This window comes from Sciurus carolinensis, chromosome 11 (assembly GCF_902686445.1).
Source record: "Sciurus carolinensis chromosome 11, mSciCar1.2, whole genome shotgun sequence".
Lineage (NCBI taxonomy): Eukaryota > Metazoa > Chordata > Mammalia > Rodentia > Sciuridae > Sciurus > Sciurus carolinensis.
In genome coordinates, this window is record NC_062223.1 from 50,216,531 (window position 1) to 50,229,650 (window position 13,120).

At 38.4% G+C, this 13,120-nt stretch overlaps 1 protein-coding gene across 1 annotated transcript; it reads right to left on the reverse strand.

Moving 5' to 3' along the window:
* Positions 1-7,644: 7,644 nt before the first annotated feature.
* Positions 7,645-11,827, reverse strand: Fibin (fin bud initiation factor homolog). Its single transcript, XM_047519473.1, has one exon. It carries the CDS (start codon positions 11,393-11,395, stop codon positions 10,760-10,762), a length of 636 nt encoding a protein of 211 aa, XP_047375429.1. The 5' UTR covers positions 11,396-11,827; the 3' UTR covers positions 7,645-10,759.
* Between the last annotated feature and the right edge of the window lie 1,293 nt (positions 11,828-13,120).

Below are 13,120 nucleotides of genomic sequence, written 5' to 3' on the forward strand. Positions count from 1 at the left end.
AAAATATAGAAAAGTAGAACTACCATTGGATCCAGAACTCAGATGGAATATATATATATATATATATATACATATATATATACACACACACACATATATATTTCTTTTTAAAAAAAATTTTTTTAGATGTTGATAGACCTTTATTTTATTCACTTACTTATATATGGTGCTGAGAATCGAACCCTGTGCCTCACATATGCTAGGAAAGTGCTCTACCACTGAGTCACAACCCCAGACCACACACACACACACACACACACACATATATATATATGTTTCATATGGATATGGATATATATATACACAAACACACATATATATATGAAATAAAATTTGTGTTTCAAGAGGTGTCTGCACTCCCATGTTAATTGCAGCATTATTCACAATAGCTGAGAAATGGAAACAACAGATGTTCATCAACTGATAAGTGGATAAAGAAAATATGGAGCATAAACACGATGAATACAATGAATTCTCTTCAGTCATGAAGAGAATGGAATCCTGATATTTGTGACAACATGGATGGAACTGAAGATCATTATGTTAATGAATTAAGCCAGGCACCAGAAGATAGTGCCCCAAGGTATCACTCTCATGTGGAATCTAAAAAGTTGATCTCATGGAAGTTGAGAGTAGGATGGTGGTTACTGGAGTCTGGGGAGAATAGTGGGGAAGGAAGCTGGGGAAGGGTTGATCAATGGGTACCAAGTTAGAGTTACATAGGAGTAAGTAGTTCTGGGGTGCTATTGCATAGTACGGCAACTGTAGATAACAAAAATGTACTGTAAGTTTCCAAAAGGTAGAAGAAAGGATTTTGAATGTTTTCACCAGAAACAAATTTCAAATGTTTGAGGAGATAAATATATTAACCTTATTTAAACATACAACATGTATGTATTAAAACATTGCACAGTACTCCATAAATATGTCCAACTTTTATATTTTTGTCAGTTAAAATAAATTTGTAATAAAAATATAAACCATTTCTTATGATTTGAACTCTCCAACAAATGAATGCAGTCTCTGAGAAGACAAGGAGTGCCTCATAAATTGGAGAATTCATGTCCACACTGTGTAATCATATGGCAGGTCAGTTGTGTTATAGGAAGGATCAGGTAGTGGATGACCAGGTGAACAGGGTGCACCCAGGTCTTGCTACTTGACTCAGTCTGGCCTCAAACTTGCAACCCTCCTGCCTGTGCTTATCAAGGTGCTGAGAGTACAGGTATGCACCACTGCACCTGGCCTACTCCATTTTTCCCTCACATTTTTAACTGGGGCATTATAGTTGTGCATAATGGTAGATTTGTTGTTGCATATTTGTACATGCACACAATACAACAGTATAGTTTGGTCAATATCATTTGGCCTACTCTTCATAGTAGGGATTTGTTAGACTGGGCGTAAATTTCTTCACTTCTTTAGGCCTCAACTTCTCCATTCGTTGAGGTAATTTCTAGCTCTCATGTTCTCACATTAGGTAATCCACAGGGCCAAATCTCTAGCTAGGTATGTAATTACAGATATGGTTTTATGACTATCTTAGCCTGTCAGAGGTTAACATAATGTTGAAATCTTCAGTTTTACTCTCAAATTGGTTTGTTCAATCCTGGAAACTTGAATATCTTGCTAATTTACTCTTATTTCTTTCTCAGTTTAATCCAAAATTTGTTTTATTTAGCTCCTGAAATCACTGATGGAAATCTCTCCTGAACTCCTAGTTGAAACTCATCCTTACATAATTATGGTTCCATTAGAGGGCAGAATGGACCAGATTAACAGAGGCTAGTTACCAGAGGTGAGATTATTATGGACTACCTGTATTTAATATATGCAACATGATTAGAAAGCACACCAGACACATAATAAGTAGTATATTTTACTGTTACTGCTATTATGTTCTGAGTCTAGTATAGCAACTAAACATAGTAGGTGCTCAGTAAATTCTGTTGAATGAATAATTTCTTGGAAAAGTAGTTTTTTAAACAATTATTTAAAGGCAAAAGTGGCAGTTGCATGTTTTGGTAATGGTAAGAGTTTTACAGAGGAAATGGGAAAACCTGTAAACCCTGACATCCTGTTAATATTATGCTGTTTTTGTGGACTGTCTGTTCAGATTTTTCTCTGCAATTCTTTTTATGGTGAAACTCTTGAAAAATAGAGGGTTTATGGAAAATGTGATTATGGGATAAGTATTTATCATTAGTATGACCTTTGCCAATTTCTACGCCTGAATGAGGTTTCATTTGAGCCATACAGTTAAAAATTATTCAGTTTTTGAAGTTTTTCAAGTGACCAAGATGTCATTAATTTAGAAATGAAATATACTTATTGGTTCCTTACATTTATTGCTAGTTATATGCATATACTACTGTCTGCTTTTGTCTTAAAGAGGGTACAAATCTTTTCTGAGCATGTTAGAAGGGCCATATGCCTTATCCTTAGTCCTCATTCAAATGAGCCAAGGTCTCTTCCCTTGCAGCCCAGGTAGAGGATGCATGAAGAGAAGTCACATTAGAGAATTGCCAAACTGCTTCTCTTTTAAGAAGTCTGCATAGCTACATGCAAATGTCTCCAGGTACTCTCAGTAAAGAGCCCCTCTCCCTTATGTCAGACCTGAAATGGGACTTGGATCAGCTCAATTATCTCTGGTGGACTCATGTCTGCAGACTAGAGATTTCTACCAGGCAGCTAGGGGCAACAAATCACATAACGGAAGTTACATAAAGAGTTTCATGTCACCCTAATGCTTTCCATATTGAGATCACTTGGAGACTGTCACCACAATTGAGGTCTGGCCTTCCATTTTATGGGAGAAAAAAAAAAAACTGGATTTTTCCAGGTACCCAGGATCTAATAAGTGGTTAGTGCTCAGTAAATATTGGCTATTAATATCCTTATTCTCTATAACTTATAGCTTTTTTCCTAGGTTTTGGGAATTTTCCACTGTTGCTGTCTATATACAGAAATTCCCGAGTTTCTTCTATGTGCCTCACCCCATAACGTAATGGTCCTGTTAACATTTAGAAATGGAGGAAGAGCAAATTTTCTGTTATTTCCTGTTGTAGCATTCACTACTTTGCTCCAAACAGGGAGAGCATGTTCATGGTGTAAACATATATCTAAGAGCTACTCTTGTGTGAATGGGAACGAACACAACTTTAGCTTCTAAGGGACCAGCTGAGAATAGGGAGGTGAAAACTGGAATATGATGGAATACATGGAATATCTAAGTTTGAAACATGCTATTTCTCATTTCAACTTAAGAACACACAAAATATGTCTTTTAAAAGAGGATTCTCTTGAGGTGTTACACATTGCTACATCGTGTGAATGCAGTGGCAGTCTTGCTCAGTATTATCATCAGCCCTTCCCCCACATGGACTTATCCAGTCCTCATAAGAACCTTGCAGAGTAGTGTCATATTTCCTGTTATAGCAGAGGAAACTGAGACTGAAAGGTTACACAGTTTGCTTGCATTCCCCAGTTAATAAGTTGCAGAAGAGCAGGGTGAATTGGGTTCTGCCTCTATTTCCCACACTCCTAAGTGTGAATCCATACTGCAAAAAGAAGAGAGACCAAGACAGAAAGAGCTTGGTAGAGACAAGGTGGAGAGGGAAGTGGAGCAGGACAAAACTGACATTTGATAGGCAGATGAAAGTACAATTCAGAGCAAAGCAAATCTGCTAGGTTTTCTGCACTTTATAATTTAATCTGTAGTAGAATTTTATGGAAAGTATCAGTGGTTGACCTGGTGTGGCTGCCAGCAAAGTGCACATTTTGAAAGTTGAGTGGGGTATTTCTGTTGCTTGGTCTTGGGATGAGCGTTGGGCAAAGATCAAAGCCAGAGATGATATTCAGGAAACACATTTCTTTAACTGCCTGCAGGAGGAAACTTTTCACAACTGGAAAATGCAAGCCATTACTGCCAACCCTGGAGCATGGAGACTTTACTTCATTAATCATAGCTGTCAGGTTCCTTTCCATAAACAGTAAGCTGTTGACATACAAAATATCTTCTGTTTTTCATAGAAAAGCAAAAGGGGGAGATGGTGAAATATATAGGTCACCAAACTAAATGCTAACTGGAGTCAAAATAGAATGTTCCATGCATGGACTGAACCCAAGGTAATGCAAAATTCCGAAGTCACTGAAAGTCCTCAAGAGAAAAGTTTTATATTTAAATATAACTTAGGTTGATAAGCTCTTGTGAAGAAAAATGCAGAATAGAGATACAGTGATGATGTTTGAGATCAATAATATAAGGGAAGATGTCTAAACTTTTGTGCAATTTATAGTTGTTTTCTGGCAATAACCAAACATGTGAGATATATACCTGTGGTTGAGTGCACATCTGCCCTTTCATGGGTCTGTCTGTATTCCAGCCTATCCAGTATGGTAGCTAAAACTTAAGAGTGGTGAGTTGGAATTGGAGTGTCGATTCAAGGGTTCAGCTGGAGTCCACATAGTACCTGGTATTATCAGAATGAGCAGCTATATCCTGTGCATGTGTATCCTGATCCCTTAGGGAAGTGGAGGAAGGTGGTCTGGAATCAGAAGGAGAAAATACTAACATCAAATCCAAATCAGGAGGAAGAGAAGAAATGGAACAAGAGGTGGAGAATTAGGTCAGTGCGAAAGCAGACTGGAGAGTGTTTTTCTGGGACAAAAGGGAAATATTTGTACAGGATGAAGACAAGTTATTGCCATTTTCAACACTACCTCTTTAGACTAAGCCTCCATCCTCTGTAATTGACGTGGCCTAGTAACTACCCAGATACCTTCCTGCTTTTACCTTTGCTGCCCTACAGACTAACCTCCTTTTGTAGTGGACTTTTCCTATAAATCAGATCTTCCCTTTCTCTGCTTAGATCACATAGTGTCTTCCCCCTAGAAACTGGAATAATTTCCAAATTTCTTATTATGGCTATCTAGGTCTCCTATTACCTAACCTCAGTTCTCCTCTACTCAAATTCTTTCAGTTTTTCTGATTTGTCCTGCTATAGTCTCTCTGCCTCCCCTCTCACTTTTTTTTCTTTTCTCCAAGACACATACATTTTCCTCGGCTTGAAGAACTTTGTTCTCACTGTTCATTTAGCAGGAACACTCTTTGCTTGGACATTTACATTTTTAGCTTCTATTCAAGATTTAAGATTTTGTTCAAATATCTTTCCTACTTATTTGGAGAGGTCTTTTAAAAATCACCTAATCTAAAATAGTACTGAGCACTGCGTAGCATTATATTTTTCAGCTTGGAAAATGCACCTGGATGAGGAATTTCTATATGTGAATCCAGGAAGTAGTGACAGAATAATTTGCTGGCTGTAAACAAGCATTGGGCTACCATCCCCCAGATGGTGAACTCTACGAACTGTCCCTCCCAGTTCAGCATCCATAAAAAAATTTCTTAAGGTCAAACATGACAATCCATGTGAAGGTGCTTGGGATAAGTAAGATTTGACATGAAGCCAGCTGCTCCTAGGCAAAAAACCACAGGGTGGCACATGCAGGTAAGGAATTTATGGTTCCCAAAATAAAAGCAGGCGGAGAAAGAAAAATTTTCTCTGAGAGAACTTGGATTTTAATTTTTTCAATTAAGAAATTCATATAAGGAAAATGTTCATTTCACAGGCCATTTATCACAGACTCTAGAATAGGAAGCAAGTTAACAAATGATGTGTTCAATCTCCTGCCTTAGGAAAGAGAAAGCACCATTTAGAAAGTTATTGTGGAAGTAGAGGAGACAGACGACCTGTGCTTAAAGCTTGACTCTTAGTCAAGTGTGAAATCTTGGGCAAATCACTGAACTTCTTTGTTTCTCAGTTCCTTTGTCTGAAAAATTTATTAAATTCTAATATTTATTTTTAATTAGTGCATTGTAATTACATATCACAAAGAAACCCACTATTATGTATACTTATAATACTCTTTAAACATAAAAAATATAATACCTACCTGAAATACAATCCTGGGAAGATTTTGTAAGATGACATACAGAAAATGCTTTGAGTCATACTTCTTCAATAAATGCGAGCTATTTTTATTTTCATCTTGCACCCAAAGTGACTGAATTTCAGAACATCTAAGAGACTTGTTCAAAGTTGCACAGTTGATAGATCGTGGGAAAAGATCTAATACCTAGAACTTCTAACTCCTGAAGCTTTGTGGATACAACTAAGCCTTTTAAAAGGATTTATGCAGTTAAACCTACTTAATGTCTACAGTAAACATTGACAACAAGCAATGCGTTCTTACCATATCATTTCTTTTTCCTAACGAAAGATACATGTAAATGTGCACGAATGAGTTGAAAAGAATGCAGATAGTGGGTGTGTGGCAGAAGGAGTTTGAGAGTATGAATGATTTTGTTTTCTTTGTGCTCATTATGTTTTCCATGCTATCAACACCCAGAAGTTAAGGCTTTGTAATCAGAAAAATGTTATTGAAAGATGAAAAAACAGCATTGACAGTAATGCTGAAACCCCTACATCTCTTCAATGTGTGATTATGCCAAATCCTTATTGTATGCACACTGCTCTGCATTTTCCAGACAATTCTAACAGACTCCTTCTGAGCTCCCATAGAAGTTTGTGCATTCTCCAATCCTCCAACTTGCTGACCTCTAAATCTTTGCTTAGGTGTCAGTTTCCTCATACATCTATATAGTATTTCTATCCTGGGTACCTTCCGTGGTGGCACATTGAAACCTACTGGAATCCTATCTTTAGAAATTGCAGTCATTTAAGACCAGCCCAGTTTAAAAATCACTAAGATGATTTATTGTATCCAATTCTATATACTAGTAAATTATTATTACATAATTTTGTATTTTATTTCTAACCAAAGCTTTATGCTTCCAAATGTTTTCATTTTTATATTAAGTATGTGTAAATCACACATTTAGCATTTCTATTTCCTACCCAAATAATATTCCATATCAAGACAATTCTAATAATCATCCTCTGAAAAATTCCCTGAAGACCTTTAGAGTAATTTCATATTGTTAGTTTTCATAGACATTTTTATAAATTACTAAAGTAGTTTATAGTCTAAGTTTCAAGGCTTTTCAGAAAGTTTTGAGCCTGTTTCTTTAGCAGAATTGTACACAGGAGTTTAAAAAGCAATGGAGAATATGTGAACTGTTGGGCAGCCTCTTTGTGCTGCTATGCATAACACACCTGTTGACTTCTGGAGGCTTCTGGTGACTTCCATGACCAGGTTGTGATCTTGCAGAGGTCAAAGTAGTCTGTTATCTTTCACCAATAATCTCCAGATAGTTAGAGACCTACCAAATGCTTCAAATTGGACATATGGAATTCTTCACATGCTCAGATTGAGAGAATGAGAATTAGTGGTACAAAACAATGCATTTCACAAAGAAATTATCAATGAAATATTGTATAAACACAGGAGCTAATCATCTTCTGACTGACAGACAGTTTTGGGCAGCTGAACTATAGAGACAGCATTTGGAACAGATGGCTAGAGGCTCCACTGGACCCCTATCCTCCACATTCTTCTTTTATTTGGTTACATGTCACCCTCAATAAGTATCAATGAAGTACAGAAGACATTGCACAGTTTTAACCTTGCTGAAAGTTCCTAGGACTTTTGGGTCACAGTTAAAAAAATGATAATAATAAAAACAGTATAACAACTACCATTTATTGAGAATTCACTCTATCATAAACACTATTATAAATAAGAGCTTGAAATGTATTACTGTCTTTTATAAAATTCCTCATACAGTTTGTTATTTGAATTAAGAGAATTAACTCAGGCAAAGTTCTTAGCATTGGGTCTTACCAGTATATTGACTTCCTAAAAAAATGATTGTCGCTGTATTTGATAATAATGATCACAACAATAACAACTGCCTTCTGCTCCAAATAAAACTTTAAGAGGCTTTATTAAACTTCTGGTCCACAGATATAGTCCCAAGGCTTTGTAACATCCCCAAATTACTCACAACCTGACTGAGCATCTGCCGGAAATTAAGAGGTCAACAAATATTTATGAAAACAGGTAATACCTTAAACTGTATAGATGTGTTTGTGAGTAGATTTCTCTTGGAAGAGAGCATGTGGTTTTGTTCAGAGTCTCTAAATGTTTCATGACCTAAGAAGTAAAAGACCACTGCTGTAATGGAGAATGTGTCACTCTGTGAGTAAGGAAGACTAATGAGAATAATGAGGAAGTGGAGAGGAAAGATCTGAGTCTCCTGACTTCCCACCATAAGAGAGTTAGAAAAGCCTTTTGCTGCCAGCCTCTCGGCTGGCTGTTCAGGGCAGCTCTGTCTCCTTCCCAGCACCTGGAAGCTGCCATTTACCCTCTGGACCATTTACATAAGACTCTGAGGGATTATTGGCAATATGCACATCTAGCCTTGAATGGAGTAATTCAATGCCAGATACTTTCGTTCTGGTTTTGCAGGAATCATAAAAAGCTAGCATTGGAAAGAACCTCATACATAATCTATTTCAGCGTTTTCAAATTTGTAGCAGATGTGTGGCCACGCCCCTTCCTGCACCCAGGGAAGACATCCCTAATTGGGGACAGTATTCTTTACTTCTGTGCCTTTTGAATCCTTCTTAACATAATAGTTGTATGCAACTATTACCAATGGATTGAATTAGCATACATAAGGAAACCAGTTTTTCAGCCCTATCACATGTCCAACATCTTCCTATTATGGTTGGGAAAATCAAAAATATGGCATTTGATATGTCTGTGGATTATACCTGAGCACCTTGAAGTGAGTGATATGATAATTTTGAGACAGGAAGTGATGCTGTCTTTAATCTGCAAACTTTACCAGATATCATCTCTGTCTCTGCTATTATTTTTTTTCTGATTTTTTTCATAGAATAAAGAAGGAAGCCCTTCTAAATAGTCATCATTTAACTCCTTCCCACACACAAATCTGAAAGGCAGCTAAAATCCCTTAATGATGAAAAAAAAATTATAAATGAGGATTTTTAAGTTCTGTTCTATAAGTTGTTCTATTGTATTTAATAAAATAGCTAAGCAAAGGGACCAGCCTCCAACCATTCTCTCTTCTCTCTCAGTATCCTTTAGGAAGAGTAGTGTAAGAAAGTCCTACACTTAAATCTAAGAGTCCTGGGGTTCTTACCACTAGCTGAGGATCATGCAATTACTCTTTTGGGGCCTCAGTTTTCCCTACTGTAGTAGGAAGATATTGGAACTTCATATAAATAGTTTGAAACTGGTTTCCTCACATATGGGAGGAAAAATAAATGACTTGCTACTCAACAGATGAACATGATCATTTATTCATTTTCCTGTGCATGTATGTATGTATGTGTGAGAGAGTGGGGTGAGGACTGGCCAGAGGAAGACATGGGATAAAATGAATGTCCACCTTTCAAAGCTGTTAATTAAATAACATAGACTTAGTTTTGAAATAATTAAGTATCTATTATGGTTCTAATAAATTAGAATAAAATCCCCCCTCTGCACAATGAGGGCAAATAAGGTATGAGTCTCGTTATGCACTATTCCAATTGAGTCTATGAGAAAAACTGGAGAAAATAAGAGTTTTTAAGTAGAGCAGCAGAGATTAAAGTTCTGGCATAAGCTAGATTTTTTTTTTCCTCGTGAGAATGGTAAGGGTTAGCAGGGAGGGGAGAATTGCTAAATGCATAGCTATTCTTCCTTCTTTATCATACATGCTAAGTAAACTGGCTTAAATCCCATCCTCTCTCCTTTCATGGGCCCCTTTTTGAAATATGAAAGCTATAGATATAAATTAGAAAATAAGCCAGTATTATGTGAAAACACATTTATTGGCTGAATAATAAAACTTAGCTAAGGAGTTATTAGAATTAGAATCCCCCCTCATTGAAGTACAAGTTTCCAATAAGCAAAGGGAAGCCAAACCCCTGAATGAGAAAAAATACATTGACAACCTCAGTCATAGGCTTCTGGGTGGGGTGTTCAAACTACGTTTTTTGTAATTGACTTTTGCACTGATGACAAAGCATAGACACACTTCATGACACATAGCAAATCAGTATGTCAACAGGAGAGGGCAACTATCACAAAGCTTAGACTTCTTCAATGTTGCCACTTACACTTAGACCCACAGAGGAAACTTGCAAATCTTCCTGCGGAAGGATGATTTGCACGTAGTTTCCCAACAATACATTTACAAAAAAAGGCAAAAACAAAACCAACTCACAGACCATGGTTAATAAATAAGAGAGAAAAGCAGAATAAGAAACAAGCAACTTCCGTGGACTTGCAGGCATAAAGAGCAACACCTTGGACTTCCTTTGAAAAACAGGCACCTCAGTTTCAGAACCCAAGAGGGAAAGTTGAAGGTGAAAGGAACTTGGCACTAGGCTCCTTGGGAATAGCCCCACAATCTCCAGGATGGGGAAGTTTAATCATTCTCTACTGCATGGACTGTCTCCTTTTGGATGTGGCTGAAACAAATATCTCTGCAGAGTTATTTTAAAGCTCACTAGGAAAGAGGGGAGCATTGCTTTAAATTGTTCTTTCCCATGGATAGATAAATCTGTAACAATCACATAAATAATGTACAGAATTAAAACTAAAAACAAACCACTTAACCTTTCAAACCTTTCTTTTCTAAAGATGATTTCAGATTCATTCTCAAAGTGCAAACCTGGGTATAAAATATAATAGGCATAAGGAAAAATTTAGCCCCCTCATATGTTCCCCACCCTCCACCGGAGCTGATTTGATTCCTCTCTGGTATTTGTGCCCTTCCACCTCATACTTTAAGATAATCGTTTTTCAGTCGACCTAGCCGAGTCCCGTGGCTCCTGATGGTGAGGGCCAGCAGCTCATATTTGTCCCTAAGCCCTGTGGAGATGTCCAGCGTTTCTTTCAGCAGGGACCTGGTGTGGACCAGCATCCCCAGGAAGTCCTCGTTGAGCCTACTCTCCTGCCGGCTATCCTGTTCCTGGCCCTGCTTGAATTTGCTTTCCAGCTCAGTGAGGGACTTGTCGGAGTTGGAGTAGGCATCCCCGATCTGGTGGGACTCCCGCCGCAGGTACTTGCCATAACTCTCTTCCCCATCCAGGTCGTAGGAAATGCTTTTGCTGATGCCCTCCAAGACGCGCCCAGCATCCTCCACCTGGCGACCCAGCACGGTGAACTCCTCTCGAAGGGTGAGACTCATCAAGCTGCTGGCCTGGGTCCCTTCCCCTTGCGAGCAGCGCCGACGGTCACTCACCCTGAAAAGCAGCTGGCACTTCTCTGGGTCATCGTTCTCTTCATAATCCCCGTCGGGCACGAAGTAGTGGTGCAGAGTCCCATTGGACATTTCTGGGTAGAGAGGGCCATCAAAGTAGCCCTGACACAGGTGGCAGAGGAAACCCATCCAGAGGAATTTCAGGAACACCATTCTGAATATTCAGGATCACCAGGGACCCCAGTAGAAGACTCTTTTGCCCAGGAACAAGGAGAGGGGTCCCCTTGGGAGTCAGTGCCTTCCTGAGACAGCGTCCTCCTCAGTCCCAGCCGGCTTGCTGCACCGTGGCCCCTGAACCCCAGCAGGCTTCATGTGGCTGTGAGCAACAGCGACTGGGTAGCACTGCCCCGCAACAGCGCAGGGTGGACCTCGCTCTGTGTTTTGCTCGGTGGCTGGAACTCGGCCGGCTCTCTTCCAGCCCGGATCACTGGGAGGAGGGGAGAAGCCCTCCTGCAGAGAGCTGCACGGCTCTGTGGCCCCACTCTCAGATTGCCCTTGCTCCTGGGAGATGGAGCGTGTAGCTAGAGAGAAAGGCTCTTGCTTTCTGACACTTTCAACTTCTGGACTGGGTGGGAATACGGAGGGAGCTTTTCCTTTGGCTAAAGATATCCTAAGGATCTCTGGGCTCTCAAATTACAGCTGGTTTCGTCACTTGGAAGCCAGGGAACAAGTTTGGAAGGAAACCTCTCACCAGGTCTCTGTTATTAAAGGTACAGGGTCTCATTTTAAAGATAGGAAGGAGACACCCTGAAAAATAGAATTCAACTTAAAGGGGAAAATGAGAAGAGAAAAATTAGAATTTCTAAAACAAAAAACCTGTTTTGCTGTTAACACTGCAGGGAAGGGTGATTATTCTGGAGAAATCAATTTCATAAGTTTAAATAAATATTGGTTTGGATTTGTTGAGTACACCTATTTTTATCTATAAAACAATTGCCTTTGAAAGCAAATTTTCAGAGTTGGCAATGGCAGTTTGTTTAGAAATGCTTAGTTAAAATTTAGAATGACAATAATCTGAGAGCAATAGGAATAGAAATGTGATTGATACACAGTTGCTAATAGGCATAAGACAAAAACACCTGAAAATGGAATTTTGTCATTTAATGGGTTAAGGACAACTGAGATCTTTGTTTAATTTTTATGGAAAACCATCCATACTGAACTCCTGTACTGACTCTTTAACCTAAGACTTTACAACTATTGCCTCTTATGAAATACTTAGAAGTTTTTGGAGAATATAGGGTTGGCACAGTTGTCTTCATTTTCCAAGAGGAAAAATGAAAGGGCAGGAAGTTAAACAAATTGTTTATAGTCATACAGACTAGTTGAACTATTAAAGTACAGAGTCTTTTAATTTAATTTAGGAAAAATCCTTACTTTTTTCATTAGTTTCTTATTTCTGAATTGACTAGCAAATGGCCATCTTACAGGCCATTCATTTGCTCAGTCAGTGTTTCTTTGGCATTTATTTTGTTCCAGATTCTATTTTAGGTACTGAGAATAGAGCAGTGAACAAAATCGAGATGGATAATTATCCTCCTAGAACTTTCATTCTGGGATATGGAGAGACGATCAATCTAATATGAATAAATACAATGTATGTATATTGGACAGAGGTGTGGTTGTACAGAAAAGAAAACAGGCAATAGGTGAGAAATAGAACCAGCACATCTATTTCTGCCTTGAAATGTAACTGAAAGACTCACGTTGGTTGACCAGTGCTCCGAATCTCTCTCCCTCCTCCAATCATAAAGGACCAGTTTCATTGAGAATCTCAGTGCTGCACAATTCTGAGATTGTCACACTCATTGTCATTGCTTTTCTTGACACAAACAACCTGGACTCTTGAATAAACAAGGGAAGTTCAGTTGAGTAACT

What these genes read in the sequence shown, in the direction of transcription:
- Fibin (XM_047519473.1), bottom strand. Translation starts at nt 11,395, where the DNA reads ATGGTGTTCCTGAAATTCCTCTGGATGGGTTTCCTCTGCCACCTGTGT.